The sequence below is a fragment of the Musca domestica genome, unplaced genomic scaffold, assembly GCF_030504385.1.
Source record: "Musca domestica strain aabys unplaced genomic scaffold, Musca_domestica.polishedcontigs.V.1.1 1, whole genome shotgun sequence".
Classification (NCBI taxonomy): Eukaryota; Metazoa; Arthropoda; class Insecta; order Diptera; family Muscidae; genus Musca; species Musca domestica.
The window spans coordinates 20,897,253-20,918,078 of record NW_026712114.1 but is presented as its reverse complement, the minus strand read 5'-3'; the positions used below and the strand labels follow the sequence as shown (position 1 = coordinate 20,918,078).

Genomic DNA, 20,826 nt, shown 5'->3' with positions numbered 1-20,826 from the left:
AGAAAAAATAGCAAAACTGGAAGATTCTTGCAGGATGTGGAACAGACCAATAGTAAATCGGTTTATGCCAAAACGAGTTGAAATTGTTTTTGTTAGGTCCTTATAAGGTCGGCCAAGAAGGCTACTTTTGTCAACAATAAACTTTGTAATCAAATGGGCTTATTTGTCGACGTTCCATCAAAAACCTGATACGGGCATTTAAAAAATATATTTTTTTAAAAAATGTATATTTTTGAGAATTAAATTTTTTTAATATCTTTATTATTACAAATTTGTTAAATAAGATGAGCTTATGAAGAATACTAACAGGCAAAATAAAGATGTTAGTGATCTAAAAAAATGACTTAAAAATTACAAATCTCAACTATGATAATTTAATTTTATTCCTATTCTAAATTCATGGCAAAGATCAAGATGTCGTCGGTCTAAAGAAAGTTGGCCCGGCGTACCAAACCATCACTGCAGGCAATGTAAACGGCTTTATTGTTGGCACAACAACACAAGGCATTAACACAGCTACCCGTATCCACTTCACCCAAGGCCTTAAGTTTGCCCTGGCTCAAATCCGACCAACCTTTGACTTTGTTGTCATAGCCGCCCGTATACAAATGGGTGTCATCGGTGCAAATTGCATTGATGATCATTTCATGGCAGTCCTGGAATATCACAAAGAGAAAAACATTAGTAACATTCTTAAATTGTTTAAAAAGAAGTTGCACACCAACCTGTTGTTCGATTAGCACTTTAAATCTATCCGCCATCGAGTTGCTGGCAATGAAGAAACCCTTACCGGTACGATCGGCCACAGCAATATATTTGTGTCTACCATCGTCTGTGGACGTTACAAGACATAGAGGAGATTTTCCCGGCAACACCGCCTTCGTAACATATTTTCCCGACTTGCCTTGAACAATTTCCGATATAACCATATCCAAATCACGCACCGTATAAATCCAACCCTTCTCCGCCGCCAGTGATTTAACCTCCTCCACAAGATTATATTTGAAAATCATTTTGTCATTTTCCCAATTCGACACCACACCTTTGTCATCGCCCGTGAAAAGGACATCTCCTTCACAGTACATCGACTGGATAACATCATCACAGCGAAGGAGTTCTTCAACCTTGTCATAGGGTGGCTGCATAAATTTGACACAGCCATCACAGGAACTGGAATACAATTTACCCTTGCTGTTAACGGCCAGGGCGTAGATGTACGATTCGTGGGCATCGACACTCTTCACAAGATTTAAATCTTTATCCCAAATCTGTAAGTAAATAAAGAAAAGAGAGATGTGAAATTTTCAATTAGACCAAATGAAAATGCAAGGGGTCTCTATTTGATTTTGACATTTTATGTTAGGTTTTTATGTGCATTGGCTATATTTTCGAAATTCTTATGCAGTTTTTTACGGGAAAAACAATTTTGCATAAAACTGTTGATATTTTTTAAAAATTATTTTTTTACTCTATACCGTACACTGTAGGGTATATTAAATTTGTCATTCCGGTAAATCCAGATTTTCGATATTTCGAAGGATTCTGCGAATTTCCAACCAAGCCAGCTGAAACTTTACATTTGTGGTTCTTTGTAAACTTGTTCTCTTCCTACAAAAAATATTCACTATAGCTTCACTAATTGGTATAACCCCCATATAACGGTACCACTCGACTTTCGGTAGTTTGAAGGGTTTTGCCACAAATCTCAGCTGAAACTTGAGATTTAGAGTTCTTGAAAGGTCGGTTCTTTCCTTGCGTAAAATTTTCGACTAATATCCATTATGTGGTATATAACGTAACCACCCAGTTTTAAGTATTTTGAAGTTTTCTGCCACAATTTCCAACTAAATTATATTAAACTTGAAAGGTATGTTCTCTCCTTGCGAAAGTTCTTAGACTAAGGTCCACTAATTGGTGGAATTGGAGATTTCTGCAATATCCACCCAATTTTCTCCAATATTTTCTACTCTTTTATTATTTCATTTTTCTTTGATAAAATAGTCGAATTTAAATCGAATTTTACTTATTACTGGGACATCATGGAAAATTGAGGAATTCAAAAATTATTTTGAGAAGGACTTCTTGTACAAAAATTATTGATTTTTATATTCTTAGTCTTATGGCTACAGAGGTTATATATCATTAGATACGATAAAAACCTGCCTCATCGAGATAACGTTTTTTCACCCTAGGTCTCTTTGGCCCAAATACAGGGTGAAATAAAAAAAACTGCAACAAAGTCAAACGCCATAATTTTTACATTTTTTTTTTTTTTTTTTTTTTTTTGAATGGAAGCAAAAATTTCGGAAATAGCATCAAATTTTAGAATAAGTTTAGATTTGTTCGAATTGGTCACCTTTGGCACGATTTATGGCCTTCAAACGGCCAATGAAACCGTCACACGTTGCCCGAATGTTGCCATTGTGCACTGGAAATGAAGCAACGAACTTCATTTTATAACCATTCTTGGGTGGCGCGTCCTGTTGGAATGTCCAAGGTCTGCGGCCAAAATGTTTGCGTGCCCAAGGCTTTAATACACCCTCCAGAATATTTTCGCGATAATATTCGGTATTTATTCTGATGCACGGTCGATTAATACAAGCGGAGAGCAACCGTCGGTTGTTATGGCAGCCCACACCATCACCATGGCCGACGCTTGTGTTCTGGTGACCAACCGAAGGTGCACATTTTCAGCTGACCTCTTTGGCAAGTATACACGAGCATTTTGTTTGTTAACAAACTGCTGGACAACGAATATATTCTCATCGGATAAAACCAAATTCGGCAGTTCACCACTTTAGGCAAAGCGAAGCAACTCTATAGCTCTTTTGAGTCTATTCTGTTGCGGCTCATTTGTCAATATTTGCCGAATGGAATATTGCAATATGGTCAGCTCACGAGCCATTTTTCGGCCACTGTGAGGCGGGTTTCGATCAAGTCGCTTCTTTACTTTTCCAACCATTTCTACTAACGTTGCTGTTTTCTTCCGTCCACTTCCTTGACATGGGGCTACGCTACCAGCCAGTATCACGGTAGCGAGCGATGGTACGAGACACAAAAGATTTATTCACATTTAAATGTTGGAGTGCTCCAACGGTAGCCACTTGTGGTTTTCCCGCCAATTATAAAGAAATCACACTATCACGCTTGAATTCCATCGCGAATAACTTTTTTTCTGGAAAATTCTCACCAAAATACTTTTGTACGCTTGTAAACAATATAATGAGCTGTCACTGGAATAATGTTAACAGCTGTCGGACGAGCGGCTTAGAAATGACAGCAGTCTGAAGTTGGTTGCAGTTTTTTCATCTCACCCTATATACAGGTCGCAATTATCGTCCGATCATCACGAAATTTTGCATGGGGGTAGGGTTAGGGTCAAAATGAAAGCCTATTGTTGTGGAGATGTACATTTTGATGTTCAAATGGACCAAAAATTAAAATTTTCCTGATTTTGCAGTCAATCTATAGGTCATCAATCGACACGGAATTTTGCATGAGGAGAAAGTCAAGGTTTTTGAATTCGCCTCCTTTGGGACCATATTAAATTGGCCATGACCTTAACCATACACAAGGGCACCTCAATACTTTGAGTTATATTTCGCAACATTTAGATCACTTCAAGAATCATTGTATTAAAAATGGGACTTTGTGGAATGGCCTCTATTCCAGAACCTGCAAGAATCCACAAGTATTACATTTTGTTTTTCAATATCACAAAGGCAAATTTGGTTATCGTAGTAAAAACTTTTACATTCTTGCAGTTATGAAATATACCAAGGGTCAACTGCGATTTCAAGTATATTTTACATTTTATTAATATTTTCCATTTAATTTGGCCAAGTGTTGGTATTTTGAGTTCTTATTATGTAGAAATCCTACTTGTAAAATATTATAACATTGGTCAATATTTGGGTATAGCCCTTATATAAAGATTGTAATTATTACGAAGTTCTTTACCACATTCTCCAATCGATTTGACAACCAATTTTTATTTTGGTTTCTTCATTAGTTCTTCTTTTTTTCAATTTACTTTCAACCATTTCTAAAAGTTTCGTGATAGGAAAGATTTTAGACTGGAAAACACTAGAATTGTCAAATGAACAGTTAAAACTCCTTTCTTCTGAGACCCCTTTCTTTCTTCCATTTTATTTGTTTACCCTTTTATATTAATTATTGCATATGGAATATTTCAGTCACACGATGACGCCTAAACAACTTTCTAGCATTTTCCTTATTTTTTTAATTAAAAATTCAAAACATTGTTTTTCTTCAATACCAATTAAAATGATCGGAAGTTTTTTGCAGAGCAATAACATTTCTGTCGGCAAAACACCCACCACAGCGCAAAAAGAGAACATTCTCTCTCACACACATTCGCACAAACATTCTTCAAAACAGATGTTTTCCTTCATAAAAAAATGCTCATTTTTAGTGAGGGAATTTGCCAGAATTTTCCCAATTTTTCATAATTTTTTAATTTTTTTTTTTTTAATAAATAACAAATACTAACTTTAATTTTACCATCGGCACCTCCGGTGAAAATCTGATCTCCATAGGAGGCAATGCAGACAATATCACCTTCATGTTTTTCCGTTGAAACTTTGTCAATGGCAGGCATTTTTTGTACTTTTTTACTTTAAAAAATTATTTTTTAATCTTTGTATTTATTTTATTCTTTTTCACACACAAATAGTGTTATGGTTTTTTTGTCGCTTAGCGCCTTTATTGTTTTCAGCTGAAAATTCGTTGCAATACTAATTTCAATTCACTTATGCCGCGAGAGGCAAACAGATTTTTATACTGCCAACATCTTTACGTAGACATGATCTATATTTAGATTATTGATGAGATACATTTGTGTACAAACATACATACTTGTGTATGAATGTCCTACATACAAGACTAGACTATGTAGTAATGTATGCTATATATGGCATAATCGGTTTGTTTACTCATTGGTAAGCAGTAGAAAAATATCGAAAATTTCATTATGGAAAATATGAGAAGAAAAATAAATCATTGAGTCTTACAAATATTTATTCCATAATTTATTTAAATTTACAATTTTTATGTAATTGAAACAATAAATGTTACATAGAAGAAGGACTGTTTAATATAGCAAGGCGGAGTTCAAGTAATATGCAAAATCATCTGTTATACCTGGCAATTCTGTGTAAATAACCTTAATCAAAATGTAAAGCATAACCTAAGGCGCATCGTTATTTTGACTTGTTACTCCTTTTTAAGTTATTTAAAGGTACTCGAAACAATTGTTCAAAAAAAGTGATAAAATGTATTTGAAATAACAAATTCATCCGAAAAAAATTAGAAATTACACAATACAACGCTCTGCTCAACATCATCCTCATAAATACTTTTTCATAAAAAATATGAGAGATTTTGTAGGTGGACAGGTGATCTGTTCTAGAACTGCAAGAATGTCAAAGTTTTTAATACAATAACCGATTTTCCCTCTATGTTATCGAAAAAAATTGCAGGTTCTGAAACAGAGCATATTTTTATAATTTTAAAAGGGTTGTGAACCCCACTAACTCATTAGGCACTTGTGTCTACAGCTGTCAATCGATTAAAATATCGATAGCATCGATACTTTACTTTGAAAGTAACTACAGATTGTAGACTTTTTTATCGATATTATCGAAAGAAATAACAGATGCCATGTTCTTAGAAGCATTGAAATTACATTACACCCTTTGGAATTAGTCACTGCTGGGACAATCAACTGTCAAACTAATATTGGAATTGAAAATGCTGAATGAAAAATTATTTAGATTTGTAAAAATTTTTAAAAAATGTGTATTATAACAACCTCCGATTTGCTTCGTAAAAGAAATCATTTAAAAATTAGATTATTTTCGAAAAAAAAAAAACATTTAAATTTTTTTGACATATCAATGTTAGTACAGAAATTAATAAGTTCATACCATGGCACAGATACAAAACAAAGCTACCTCCTAAATATTTTTTTCCTTTTATGTATTGTTTTGAATAAAACATAAATTTAAAATTTTGGGACAGAGCAATCTTTTCTTACTATCTTGGATTCAATTTTGTGGAGATAGCCCAATATTACATTCAAGTTTTGTGGGTTTTCCTCATTATAACAATTTTATGAAAAAATCTTAAATGAACAAAACCACTTTGCAAGTTTAAAATGTCTATTTGGCGCAGAGTTGCATAAAGGGAAAATCGGTTATGGTAGTAAAAACTTTTACATTCCAACAGTTCTGGGACAGAGTAATTATATCAAAAAATTGCTCATCTAGTAGTTTCTTGCAGATTCAAGGACAGAGCAATAGTTATTACTTTGTTAATAAACCATTTTTAAACTGGTTATGTACCAAATTACTATTTACATACACTTTTTCATTCATATTTGAGATTTATTAATATTTTTGTTTTAAACTACATCTTCTTTTGACACATGGTACAATAAGGAGGTAGAACAGCTTCGTAAAACTACAGAAATACAGCCATGAGGGTATGCCAGCTTTCTGTCAGAATTATTCAAAATTATAGGCAACAAGTTGTTTTTACGTATTGGATTTTTTTTCCATTTATGAAATTAGTCAAATAGCGCGAAAGATGAATGAAAAGCTTGGATGTTCTCTCAAAAATATGATCCTAAGTGTTCAATCTTTCAATTCCATGGCAAATCTCGTTAATATTATTAATGCGCCCCCTCAATTTAATTTTCTTTCAACAACAAATACACACACAAAATTGGCAGAAGTCGGGCACACTTAGAAGAAAATTGTAATCATCTGGGAGCTCTATATACCTTTTTATTGTACGATGTTTTGACATATCTTTCTACTGTCAGCTACGTTGATGCGACTACCTAACACATCTATCTTCGCACTGGCATTTCTTTCGATGGAAAAATAACTAGCAATCGATACTCCTCATAAACATAAAATATCGATACTATCAAAAGTACCATCGAATTTTTGCCAGCTCTAGTTACGAATGTGAGGAGAAAAACGTCACACTGCACTACGAATAAGAAAATTTCTATGCAAAACTAAAAAGAAAATATTTTATAAACGAATAATAATATTTATTTATTGATCCCGAATACCCCCCAAACAAAACGTCCAATGTGTGCTTGTTGTGAATTGAATAAATTAAATAAACAAACAATAGCTCTTTGCCGCAGAGGAGGAGCTAAAGTGATTAATAGGAGTGAAAAATAATTGGAAAGCAAAGCATAGCCAGCGAACACAGCCAAGCAAAACAAAACAAATTCATACAAACACCAGGAGACAAATTTTGTGGCCAAAATATAATTATTATGTTACAAGAGGAGAACAACGAGGAATATCAGAAGGAACGATTTCTTTACATACTATTGATGACAGTGAATGTGTCCATAACATTAGTTATAATGTTGGCGGCGTGTCTCTGTTGCAAGAAAAAATTGCCAAAGTGAGTAATAGAAAAAAAAAAAACGACAATGATGATTACAACTACTGCAGGCAGTTTGTGTCACAGAGGTGACTGACAGTTGTGGTTTGGAGAGTGGGAGGGTATGTGTTTTGTGGGGCTAGCACATTTGATGGCCCAGGGGCAGAAGGGGCAGCTTACATTGTGAATTTGCTTGTTTCATATGTATTGGTGCTGAAGCCTTTCTAAATCATAGCGTATTGATGGAGTATCACAGTAGTCATTTCATTGCTGCTATTTTGCTCAGTACAAATGTTGTTGCTGCTGCTGCTGGTTAGCTAGTTGATTTGAGTTTAGGTGTTTGCATCGCAATGTATGTTCGTCGTACTTGGGTTGTGTGCTGCTCTTGGACAAACACACAGTGATGTAAACATCACTTTGATTTCGGGGAAAGTATTGTTAGTCCCCATGAACAACAAACTGTAGAAAAGGTGGCACATAACAGACGACGAAGATCTATGTATTTGCTGTCGTGCTATAGTTTTTTTCGATAGTGGATGCAACATAATTCCATTCGTTATGGTTGCAAAAGCATTTTTTTCAGATGTCATGCTTGGTTTACTTTCTATTCAAACTTCCAACAATGTCCAGTACTAAACTAATTACCTTCACCATAGGATAGATTGTAAATTAGGTATATTTTCCACAAGTTATAGAGCCACATGAAAAAGCTGGAAAGTACGGTCTGTACGAACTTTTTATGTCCTGCAGCGTGAGAAAAAAAATTAAATTAGCAAGACGTTTGTGAGATTAAGTTTGCCTCTTACAAAACCGAAATATAAATGACTTTTCTTTCGTTTGCAAAATGTGATCGGGGCTTTCCAAATGTCAATACTAAAAACGGATATAAATTATGAACTGGACCTTTGTTGAAAATTGTTAAAGTTTGAGTTGGACATTCAAAACTTATACTGTGGATATCTATGTAAATCTCTTAAGGTCCTAAATGCAAATATATAAAATCGTTTTACATAAAAGTGTCTACTTCACCACACACAAGGGCCTTTCACTGAAAAAGGAAGGTTTTGTTGCACAGGCCTTGTTAAAAATTGCTAATAGCTTAACGTTTTAAATGCATCAATAGATCAAATCTTCAAATTCTGATAGCATAAATTGTTACCGAAAAAAAAAAAAATATTCCCTGAATGCACTTTCGGATTTCCACCAGGAAATGCTTTTCTAATAATCAAAATATTAGCAACCATCTGTGCTGATAATTTTTTATACAAGCTGATATTGTGCTGGAAGGGATAGAGACATCTAAATTTTACAAATCCAAAATCTGATTAAAAAATGTCAAAGCTCTATACATATATTTCTTTTGTATCGTGATTACGTCATATATAAGTTGTTTTTCCAACTTTAATTATAATTTCTAACGAGTTTTGCATTTGTCTGCAGCTAACGGCCTTAGAGATTACTTAAAAGCAATATCGCCCCAATCATATACATTCCGATTCTTGTGATTATTTTGAGAACGTAGCTTTTACCTTTGTTGTCCTTAAAGATATTACTTCAATTATACCCTTCTCCGAACGTTCCTTCCGGCCCTTAGTCACAGCTATTGGGAAAATTTGAATTTCTTAGAACTGACTCAATGGTCTTAAGTCTCTAGTCCCTAAATATAATTGCCATGGAGCTAATTGAACTCCAGGTTTATAAATTATTTTATTACCCGATTTAGGGATCACCTTAACCAATATTTTTAGAATATTATTTAATTTCATGTTTATTTCAATTTTTTCCAGAAATGACCTGCTGGGTTTGGAGGGCATGGTTAAATTAAAAAATCCCGATGAAGTAGTAGTTGTGACACAATTGAATGCCAGTGAATCTCATGTCGATCTTAATAATTCAACTGTATCTCAAGCGGATTCTGAAAAGAGGTTAGTCAAAATAATCAACATTTAATACCGTTGATAATATGCATTCCGATTTGTTCTTAGGGCCAGCACAGCAGCCCATCGTTCCTTACCCGATATACCAGTGGCTGAAGCAAACGGTGATACCGGTTCTGAGCTTTATGAAACGGTGGCCGACAAAATGCTTATGGATGCTCAAAATCAAAATAAAAGTCGTAAGTATCGCTATACAACAGAAAAAAATAATACAATTATATTACATTACTATACAACATATTAAACTGATTTAATAAAATTGGAACATAAAGATGCAGATACATGGCTTGTGTCATCGGCTGGCTTTTTCGTAAAAGAACAAAGGAACGTAGGGTAAACAAATATAAATTATGAAACGCAATTAAACAAACTCAATCTGAAACTAATTTGTTCTTCTTCGAAGAAGCTAGCCGGTGATTTAAGGCACTGAAAAAAAATCGTTTTTGTATCTGCATCTTAACAGCAAGGATTACAAATGTAGGAAGTCATTGGAAAATGTCTATTGCCACAACATTGAGAATGGACAAGCAAATTACTATTATTTGTTTCCTTACAACTGTTAAATAACTCACAAAATTTTAGTTAGAACTTCCTTACATTGAAATGATACTAATTTAAAATCACAAACGCATTGCCATTGTTTTAGCCACACCAAGTTTAAAGAAACAAATAAGTGTTTCTCAGCACAGTTCCATAAGTCAGGCAGATGATGTTAGTTCCCCGTACTCAAGAGTTAAGAATTCACCACATGACTATGCTAAGGTATGCGATAAACAAAAAAACACATAATACCAAGAAAAAAAACCTAACATTGTCTTTGTTGTTGTTATTTCATAGGTGCGTCCCACAGAGCATCCATATGCACAGTTAAATGCACCGTCTACTTCACATTTAGCATCATCGGCGCCTTCTTCAAATTCTATTGTTGACGGCGCCCAGTCACAACAACACCATCATCACCATACGTCAGGTACTCAACTCAATGTAAGCAATAACGAATCGATCCATCAACAACGCACATCACATCACAGTGATAATGCGGAACATGCTAACGACAATGGTCAACATGAAGCTGAAATACCCGCTGCTTCGGCCATAGCCGGTATGATTTCGGCTAGCCAAGATTTGCCGTATATGACGCCACCCATAGCTAATCAACATTTTAGTGGTGATTCACAGGATTCGTCAAGTGAGATAATTCAGCTAACAAAATAATCGTATATAAATATGACAAACTCTCTTTAATTGTGCTATTTTTTTATCAGAAGGTTATACCAGTATCAGTGTACGAGAACCATTGGCAAATATATTGGCTCAACAGCCACAAGTACAGTCAGCAACACGCAGCGCTGGACATTCGCGAGATGTCAATGATTCACACTATGCTACAGTATCAGACGATTCAGGTATGAACATAAGGCAAGAAAATGGCAATTTCAAAAAATCTCGCGATATTTTGTAAGGGAAAGAGTTTCTAAAATTATCTGCCTGATGCATATAATGAACAAATGAGAAATATAGACCGAATTTGTAGATTATCTATACTCGGCGTCGAAACAATTTCAATTCGTTTGAGATGCAAGAAATGGTAGATAGGTTCATGTCTCAGGGTTTAGTTAGACAGCTATGGTTTCACAGAAACTTCAGCTGTGGCTTTCTTGAAAAGATATTTCAAAAACTCCAAAGTATGAGTACATGAGTCCTGGTAACATTTGAGTTTTCTTCAATTTGAGAACAGAACTGCAAAACAAAAGTTTTTAGAACGATAACCGATTTCCCTTTATGAAATCGAAAACAATTGCAAAAATAGTAGATTCTTGCAGGCTCTGGAACAAAGCAATAGTTTTAAAATAAATGAGTGTGTTCATAAACTCTGTAAAACCCGAATAAAACATCAATGCCACGAGATATAGGAAATGTCATCTGCTCAAAAAAAATTAGTTTTATTGTCATGAAGATTAAATTTATTAATGGCTTTTTCATTGTTTCAAATTGGGTTTAAATTATATGCATTGGATCCTCTAGGAAACGCGCTCCTAAAACAGAATCCCAAATCACTTGTACCCATATTTAACAGCATCTTTTGGATGGAATATAAAAATATTAGAAGAACTTAAGGACTTCAACGAATTTAATATTGTATCAAAACAAACAAATTTAAAACTTATAGTAAGTTAAGATTTTAAGGCATTTTACACGAGCTTAGCAATGGATCTTTTCTCGGCGAGACTAGAGCAATCGTCGTTTTTTTTTTCTTCTACTGTTGTCCTGCAACTGGTTATGGGCTTGCGCTGCGTAGTTAAGGTTAACTCAACACCCCCTAGGTCTCAACTTTGTTAGAGGAAAGCAGTAATAAATCTGCACGCTAAAGTGGCAGTACATATCCTGATGTTGATCAACATACTTTCCAGCATTCAATATATCAATCTATTGCTTCGAAACCATTTCAGGGAAACAGACGAAATATAAGCTTTTCCTAGCAAAATGTTTAGAAAATGTCTTAAAATTAATGAACTCTGAGGAAGTCAGGCAGATATATATTATTTTTTTATTTTTCGATGCTAATCTCATTCGGCTCTATTTACAAGGCAGTTTTTGATAGAAGATTACTGATGACTCTAACAGACATTTAAGACTATCTTACAAAGCCTTGCATCTAAGGCATCTCCCTATTCTGATTTTCTGAAAAATTCCATTCAAACTTAAATTGCAGATGCGGCCATAGCGCCTCTATTTCGAATTGTCTTGCTTTATTTCGTATTAAATTTCAAATTCATTAATTTTAGATGAAACTTATGCCGCTATTGAAGACCCTAATAATCGACCACAAACCAATGTCGCCACAGATATCTATACCAGTGGCTCCGAAACTTATGCCCAAATTCAGCCTATGCAATCACCAAATTCAATGGTAGTCTCCGTCGAAATAAATAACACAAATGCAAGCACTGTGCAATTGCCAGCCAGCAGCAGTGGTCATCTGTTGGCAACAGGACAACAAAATCTTTCTTCACTATCTTCACATTCTACAAGCGATCATCATAATGCATCGTTCAGTTCGCAACATTCCACAAATACATGTGTAAATGTCGGTGCAATGCGTTCAAGTTTAGAACTTATAACAAACACTACAACAGCGACACCAATACCACCACCCGTTGATAGTTTAAGAGCACAAATGCATTCGAGGCAGGCCTCAGCATCGTCTAACAACAGTACTTCTCTGTGTAATCTAGGTTCACCCAAGCCAGAAAAACGTCAAGCCAATTCACCGTTACCGCCAACACCAAAGTCCAATGTTTCGTCGTCCACAACACAATTGCAAGCGCTGAGTTCGAGTAATTTGACGTCGGGGCGTAACTCGGTAATATCTGTGATTGAATGCGCTGGAGAGCTAATGGAGGAGGGTGTCACAGATGTACCACTTGATAGTTCACCTCAGAGGAGAAACAAAAGTTTAAGTCCTTCAAAAGACATCGAAGGAATGTATGCCAAGGTATGGTAAAAACCCATCATTTTTTCAATGGGGTAATAACAATTTTTTATTTATTTTTGTTTTAGGTTATGAAAAAGAACAAATTCTCACGCAATTCACCCTCATCACAAAACAGTTCACCCATTCTGCAAAGAAAATACAACACCGATGACAGTGCCTCTGCTTTGGGTGTTAGTCCCTTGGACAAATTAGAGAGTAATAATTCGTATGGTGTTAATACCATCAATGATCGTCGTTTACGTAGCAATAGTTATGGAGCATCGAAGGATCATGGTTATGAAACTATACCCGCCGATGCTATGCGTGGAAACTCCACACAAGGTATAATAGAAAATCGTAAATCGGACGGATATGCTCATGTCCTACAGAAAGAACGACAGCGGGAAAATGGTGAGTAATAATGAAAGGTCTTTTATGCCGCTATTTTATATAACTTGTATTCCTCGTTATTCCAATCTTATATATTCCATGTGTTTCATGTGTCTAAACATTTTTCTTTCTTCCTATACAATATTTTCCAAAAACAAAAAAAAAACTACAAATGCTTATATGCTTCTCCTTCGTCCATTGTTAAACCAAAATCACTGAACCACATGTTTTGTCACCGTATTAATTTATTTAAATCGTCACTTTTTTCTAAAACAAATCATTGTTAGTAATACAAAAATGAAATTCTCAACGCATTATTTCTTTCCTATTTTGTGAAATTGAACGTAAACTCAAACAAATCTAAAAAATCCTAACGAATTTGTTAATTTGGAACCTGTGGTTAGTATTAACGAAAACCCTCCTTACAAAGGCTGCATGCTTTAATTAAACAAAAACCTTTTTACGGACATATTTTGTATGACGTTGTTTTGAAAAGGTGCTTGAACTTAAGTTTGTTATTGTTATTATTTTTAGTAAAAAACCCATAGATTTAAATTTTAATAATTGGAATTATGAAGTAGAGAATATCGTTAAAGCGTAATTTTATTGACTTCTAGCCCAATCCTTTTTTTTTTTTTTCTTTAATGGAATTTTCTTTTATCCTACTTTTGCGATCATTTACACCAAGAGTGTTGTAACTCAGAAAAATTGATTAAAAAAAATCTTTTAAGAAATTGAGTATATCATATATTAAGATGATAACAAATAGGATATCTTGGCTACATTACAGGGTGAGATAAAAAACTGCAACAAAGTCAAACGCCATCATTTGTGCATTTTTTTTAAATTTTATTAAATGAAAGCAAAAATGACGGAAATAGCATCAAATTTTAGAATAAGTTCAGATTTGTTCGAATTGGTCACCTTTGACACGAATTATGGCCTTCAAACGGTCAATTAAACCATCACACGCTGCCCGAATGTTGCTCTGCGGTATTTTGGCCTATTCCCGACGAAGCGCTTGCTTGAGGTGATCGACACTTTGTAATTTTTTTGTGCCAACCTTGCTTTCCAAAGTACTCCAGAAACAATAATCCAACGGATTGGTATCCGGAGATTTTGGTGGACATTGTACGCTGGAAATGAAGCGAGGTACCTCATTTTTTAACCATTCTTGGTTGTCTCGTACTGCTGAGTGCTGAGTCCTGTTGGAATGTCCAAGGTCCGTGGCCAAAATGTTTGCACGTCCAAGACTTTAATATACCCTCTGGAATATTTTCGCGATAATATTCGGCATTTATTCTCATGCCACGATCGATTAATACGAGCGGAGAGCGCTTGAGTTCTGGTGGCCAACCGAAGGTGCACGTGCACGTACTCAGCACCACCAGGACTCAGTGCCTGTTGGAATGTCCAATGTCTTCGGCTAAAATGTTTGCGTGCCCAAGGCTTCAATTCACCCTCCAGAATATTTTCGCGATAATATTCGGCATTTATTCTGATGCCACGATCGATTAATACGAGCGGAGAGCGACCATCGGTTGTTATGGCGCTTGAGTTCTGGTGGCCAACCGAAGGTAAAAATTTTCAGCTGACCTCTTTGGCAAGTAAACACGATCGTTTACAAATGGCTGGATAACGAATGTTTTCTCATCGGAGAAACCCAAATTCTGCAGTTCACCACTTTCGGTCAAGCCAAGCAACCATTTATCACTTTTTAGGCTATTTTCTTTCTGTTGCTTTTTTTGGAATTGCAATGACTTTACCCCGAGCTCATTTTTAAGATTTGCCTAATGGAATATCGCGATATGTCTCATCGGAGAAACCCAAATTCTGCAGTTCACCACTTTCGGTCAAGCCAAGCAACCATTTAGCACTTTTTAGGCTATTTTCTTTCTGTTGCTTTTTTAAGATTTGCCTAATGGAATATCGCGATATGTTCAACCCACGAGCCATTTTTCGGCCACTGCGACGAGGTTTTCGATCAAGTAGCTTCTTTACTTTTCCATCCATTTCTGCTGATGTTGGTGTTTTCTTCCGTCCACTTCCTTGACATCGGGCTACGCTATCAGTATCACGGTAACGAGCGATGTTACGAGACAAAAAAGATTTATTAACAGTTAAATGCTGGGGTACTCTAACGATAGCCACTTGTGGTTTTCCTGCCAAATATAAAGAAATCACACTCTTGAATTCCATCACGAATAACATTTTTTCTGGATAATACTTACCAAAATGTTTTTGTACGCTTGTAAACAATATAATGAGCTGTCACTGGAATAATTTTAATAGCTGCCGGACGAGTGCCTTAGAAATGACAGAAGTCTGAAGTTGGTAGCAGTTTTTTCATCTCATCCTGTATTAAAAATTGATAATTTTTGTTTTTCTTAAATCAAGGTTTGAACAAAGAGTTTCAAGGACACATTATATGAGTAGAACATGAAACTCCACAAAAGTTTTTTTTCTGAATTGTTACACTCGTTGAGTATGTAAACGCTTTGGTGACTCTTTTCCAATTATTTGTGTGTAAAATGTTGTCAAGATTTCTTTCATTCCCCTAAATTTCTTTAATAGTTAATATAGTATTCTATATCCCCGATTTTATACTCATTCAACGAATTTATTTTCGCATTTGTTTATTTTACGTACTTCTTTGCTATATGCGCTAATATGTTGCAGTTCATACCTCATCATCTGTACCACCGATAAATGTCTACAGTGTACAATTAAATAATAGCGATAAACATTATGAAACTATAGCTCAACCGCCCAATGCCGCCAGTTCAAATGATCCCGGCTATGAGACTTTAGAGAAACCAAAAAATCTTCACCACCATCAACAGCAACTGCTACAGGATGATTGTGAAAAGAAATCATCGGATTATGATCCCAACTATGAAGTACTCAAGGGTCCAACAAATTCGGCCGGAGCCTCCGATGATGGCTATGCCAAGGTTTTGGAAAAGAAAAATGTACTTGTCGACGGTGAAGATTCCCTAGATGGTTATAGTAAAGTGAGAGGAGAAACCGAAACAGCAGCTGGCTATAGTACAATAGCCGACGTTAAACGGACCGATGCCAATCATAATTATGCCAGTATTTTGGAAACAAAACGTGAAGCAATTGGCGGCGGCGGCGGCAATTCCGATGACAACCAATTAGAGACTGACAGTGATCATTATGCACGCATTGCTGAGAAGAATATTGCTGCCGGCGAGCAAGCAACGACAATACGAACACCACCCAACCTACCGCTGAGTGCTTCACAAAAATCAATGGTAGATGAAGAATTGTTAACACCACGCACAACCACAGAACTCTCCATTACATCACCAACGTCCATTACCAGTAGTTCTATGCTTAATACCACCAGCTCGATCAATTCCACTTCCACAAATTTAACAACCACTAGCACAATTAGTTCTCGCCAAACACCTACCTCATCTTCTCAATATGAATCCCTTACAGGCAGCGAAACAGATCCCAACTATGAATCCGTCTGCTATTTGAACACCTCAGGCCAAGAAGGGGAGGAGAATCCCTATGAACGTTTACATACGGAAATCTCAGATGACATAACTCAGCTAAGTAGTCCTGAAGCCTCTACCCACACAGCTGGAGCAACCACCACCACTACAACAACAAACAGTAGCAGCAGCAGTAGTAGCAATAGTTCGGCGGCAGCAGCAGCAGCTATGGCGGAACAACATTCCAAAATGTTAAAGGCAAATGGTTCCAAAGTAACTATAACAAACCAAGATAATACAGCAAATGATATTTTGGTCAATGACTATTTTCAAGTATAAATAGGAACTAAGAGTGATTCCATTATTGATTTTTACAACAACAAAAACAACCAAGTATATACAGAAAATCTCACCTTATACAGGGGGTGTGGTAACAAGTAACTACTATACTATTTTAGGGCTTTTTTGCTTAGCAATTATTAAGTATTGGCACGAACATATCATTTCACCGATGATATAGAAATATTATTTTTTTTAAATGATTATTGTTTTATGTGAATCTGTTGTTTTCTTTTTTCATGCTTTGAAAAAGTGTATGTATATTTTAAAATTATTTTGTTTTACTTTGTCGTTAAGTATAAATATAAATTATGTAAATTTCATTATAACATATGTATCAATATATATATATATATATATATATATATATATTTATATGTGTATTAGATAGTATCATTATTTTAGAATACATTATATACCACTCTGTTCCGTTTAAAATTGATGGCCAAAAGTGAAGATTTTAAACTCACTGGAAAAAAATCCAGTTTTGTATTCATTGAAAATGATCCACAAATAAATCAGTTAATCAATGGCTACAATAAAAATCGTCATTCAGAGGACGGTCCAAAGAATACCCATTAGCCCAATGCAAATTGAACGTCAAAGTAACTTTCTTAAATGAAAATTTCACTAAAAATTAATTTCCCAAATTATAAAAAAAAAACAATTTAGAATGTGTTTATTGGTTTATCGACAGATATAATCCCTTGGCATATGACCCTTTCGGCGATTAATACAATTCACAGCCATATGGAAGTGCTTTTCATGGCTGGTTTTTGTAAGACAATTCGAAAGTGAACTCTAAAGAAATACACGCACTCATTGTATTTTTTCAAAAGTATTACATTTAATAGATAAACATGGAATTTGTGTATTTGGTTCTGGTTCTGGTTCACTTCGTATCGTCATACAGAAACAGATTTCTAAAAAAATTTTGGGAATTTATTCGATATTTACATATTTTAAATTCCACCATTTTGGAGAGAGGGATAAATACAAGCCATTGCAATAACCATTTTTCAGCTATGATAAATTTTATAGCATAAATTTTATAATTGTCGAATAACTTCGAATATCTTCTTTACCATATGTAGAGGGGTTTCCAAAATGTTTTGTGTTTCAGAAAGGTCAGTTCTTTTTTACCATATTTTCCCACATCTGCTATTTCCGTTAGAAATATAAAGATTTGCAATATTTTGGAAAATATTAAGTTGTTGTTTATATTTCTTCTTATGAATATTTGAGGTTTATATGCCCAACTATCATAGCTGTCAGTTTTATACGTTCGGGCACTTTTTTGTCTCACTTTTAAAACAAAAAAGTAGAAAGTAGGGATTGTGAATTTCGCCTAATCTATTTTAATTTACCTGTGGTATTGTTAGACAAATTGGTTTCGCAAATGTCGCAATGTCTATCGGTCGGACTCTGTAAATATACGAATGCAGCTTTTTTGATGAGTAAATTATATTTGAATACTGTAAAGTATTACAGGGTAATTGCTATTTATATTTGAAATTTAAATTTTTTATTCTATCACTTCGATGCATTAGTAAGTAGACTATGAGTTAAAAAAACTGCAACAAATTCAAACGCCATAATTTTTCCTTTTTTTAATTTTATTGAATGAAAGCAAAAAACGTCGGAAATAGCATCAAATTTTAGAATAAGTTTAGATTTGTTCGAATTGGTTACCTTTGGTTCGAATTATGGCCTTCAAACGGTAAATGAAACCGTTACAAGCTGTCCGAATGTTGCTCTGCGGTATTTTGGTCCATTCCCGGCGAAGCGCTTGCTTGAGGTGGTCGACACTTTGGTATTTTTAGTGCCAACCTTGCTTTTCAAGATACTCCAGACACAATAGTCCAACAGATTGGTATCCGGATATTTTTGTCCAAGGTCTGCTGCCAAAATGTTTATGTGCCCAAGGCTTTAATACACCCTCTAAAATAGTTACGCGATAATATTCGGCATTTATTCTGATGCTACGGTCGATTAATACGAGCGGAGAGCGACCATCGGCTGTTATGGCGGGCAGCCCACACCATCACCATGGCAGGCGGTTGAGTTCTGGTGCCCAACCGAAGGTGGACATTTTCAGATGACCTCTTTGGCAAGTAAACACGATCATTTTGTTTGTTTAAAAACTGCTGGACAACGTTTTTTCATCGGAGAAAACCAAATTCAGCAGTTCACCACTGTCGCCCAAGCGAAGCAACTCTTTAGCTCCTTTGAGTCTATTTTCTTTCCTTTGCGGTGTAAGTTCTTGCACTTTTTAGAATTTCAATGGCTTTACCTCGAACTCATTTCATGTCGCTTCTTTACTTTTCGAACCATTTCTGCTGATGTTGCAGTTTTCTTCCGCCCACTTCCTTGACGTCGGGCTACGCTACGCTGCCAGTACCACAGTAACGAGCGATGGTGCGAGACACAAACGTTTTATTCACATTTAAATGCTCGAGTGCTCTAACCATAGCCACTTGTTGTTTTCAAGCCAAATATAGAGTTATCACCATATCCCGCTTGAATTCCATCACGAATAACTTATTTTCTGGAAAATTCTCAGCAAAATGCTTTTGTACGCTTGTAAACAATATAATGTGCTCTCACTGGAATAATTTTTCCAACTGTCGGACGAGTGGCTTAGAAATGACAGAAGTCTCAAGTTGGTTGCAGTTTTTTTATCTCACACTGTATATACACCAGGATGCTTCCACTGGCTATCATCGAATTTTGCCCTTTTTGCGATATTCCAGGTCTGGTATTGCAAATGATCAGTAGATAGAAATATTCGCTATAAAAATTTTTCAAAATTTCTAGATGTTTTGCATAGACCTCACATTCCAGTATCGATCAACGCAATCACACAATAGTATTTATAATTACTACACATTTTGCATATCCTTATTTCTAATTCCGAATTTAAAACCCCTTCATTTGTTTGCCATGAAATCATTAGATTTCTATATTCTTAAAGTAGAGATTCGCACTATATTTAATATAGGCGCTCAAGTTTCTCAAACGCAATCGAACATTTAATGGTTTCAACAAACAAACAAATATTGTTTTCAGTTTATATTCGGTGTAACATTTTTTAAAAAAAGAAAATGAAAAAGTCTATCTCTTAGAACAGAGTGGTATCCTGTATAATATAATTACTGGTTTTTCCCCCAACATATTTTGTTTTCCATTGAATTGTTGTTTTCGTTGATATATATAAGTCTTCTTATATACTTAAAAGAAAAATAAAATTAACAAAATACCAGAGCACAATTCAACGCACTCATTCAATGCACGTTGGCCTAGAAATTAATTAAAAACAACACATAAATATAGATATAATCTTTTGTAATTTTTTATTACTTTAATTCTTAGTATTGTAATTGAACGGATGATAAGCCAATTATGTGTAGCATATTTGTCAAGATAAATGTTTACAAAACACACAAAAAAAAAACGATAAAACAAATGACATAATAATTTGTATGTATTTTTTAAGAAAGAAAAGGATGAATTTTTATTTATTTAAAAAAAAAAAAAAAAAACAAGAAAAAATGAAGCGAAGAGAAAACAAAACTGTATTAAGAAGTATAAAGGGCCTTTTTATATTATGCCTACCATACAAAAAGAAAAAATCTGTATTTTTTATTGCTCCTCATGCAGCCGGCATTTGGAAGCTAGTTGATTCAAGGTATGTATGATGCAAGGTATGTATGTTTATAAATTTAATATGGTATTAAATCGAATTCCTTTGTGGTAGGTAAGGTATCAAATAGTTTAATTTCTCAAT

General features: G+C 34.9%; 2 protein-coding genes across 5 annotated transcripts; one reads left to right on the top strand and one right to left on the bottom strand.

The window, feature by feature from the left end:
- Positions 1–258: 258 nt before the first annotated feature.
- LOC131803309 (E3 ubiquitin-protein ligase TRAF7-like) lies at positions 259–4,748 on the bottom strand. The gene is made up of 3 exons (XM_059124421.1): positions 4,514–4,748; positions 726–1,268; positions 259–656 (listed from the first exon to the last, which is right to left on the bottom strand). Exons 1-3 carry the CDS (start codon positions 4,619–4,621, stop codon positions 426–428), a joined length of 882 nt encoding a protein of 293 aa, XP_058980404.1. The 5' UTR covers positions 4,622–4,748; the 3' UTR covers positions 259–425.
- A 2,219-nt stretch (positions 4,749–6,967) lies between these two features.
- On the top strand, positions 6,968–19,369 carry LOC101892775 (serine-rich adhesin for platelets). 4 transcript variants are annotated; one of them, XM_059120486.1, is made up of 10 exons: positions 6,968–7,452; positions 9,219–9,356; positions 9,417–9,547; positions 10,015–10,130; positions 10,206–10,557; positions 10,634–10,774; positions 12,155–12,864; positions 12,930–13,254; positions 15,913–16,511; positions 16,702–16,886. In XM_059120486.1, exons 1-10 carry the CDS (start codon positions 7,319–7,321, stop codon positions 16,741–16,743), a joined length of 2,688 nt encoding a protein of 895 aa, XP_058976469.1. In that variant the 5' UTR covers positions 6,968–7,318; the 3' UTR covers positions 16,744–16,886. The 4 variants fall into 4 exon arrangements, with proteins under 4 accessions (XP_058976469.1, XP_011290586.2, XP_058976461.1 ...); XM_011292284.3 differs by having other exon boundaries at positions 6,969–7,452; positions 10,637–10,774; positions 15,913–19,369; XM_059120478.1 differs by having other exon boundaries at positions 6,969–7,452; positions 12,605–12,864; positions 15,913–19,369.
- Positions 19,370–20,826: the final 1,457 nt, after the last annotated feature.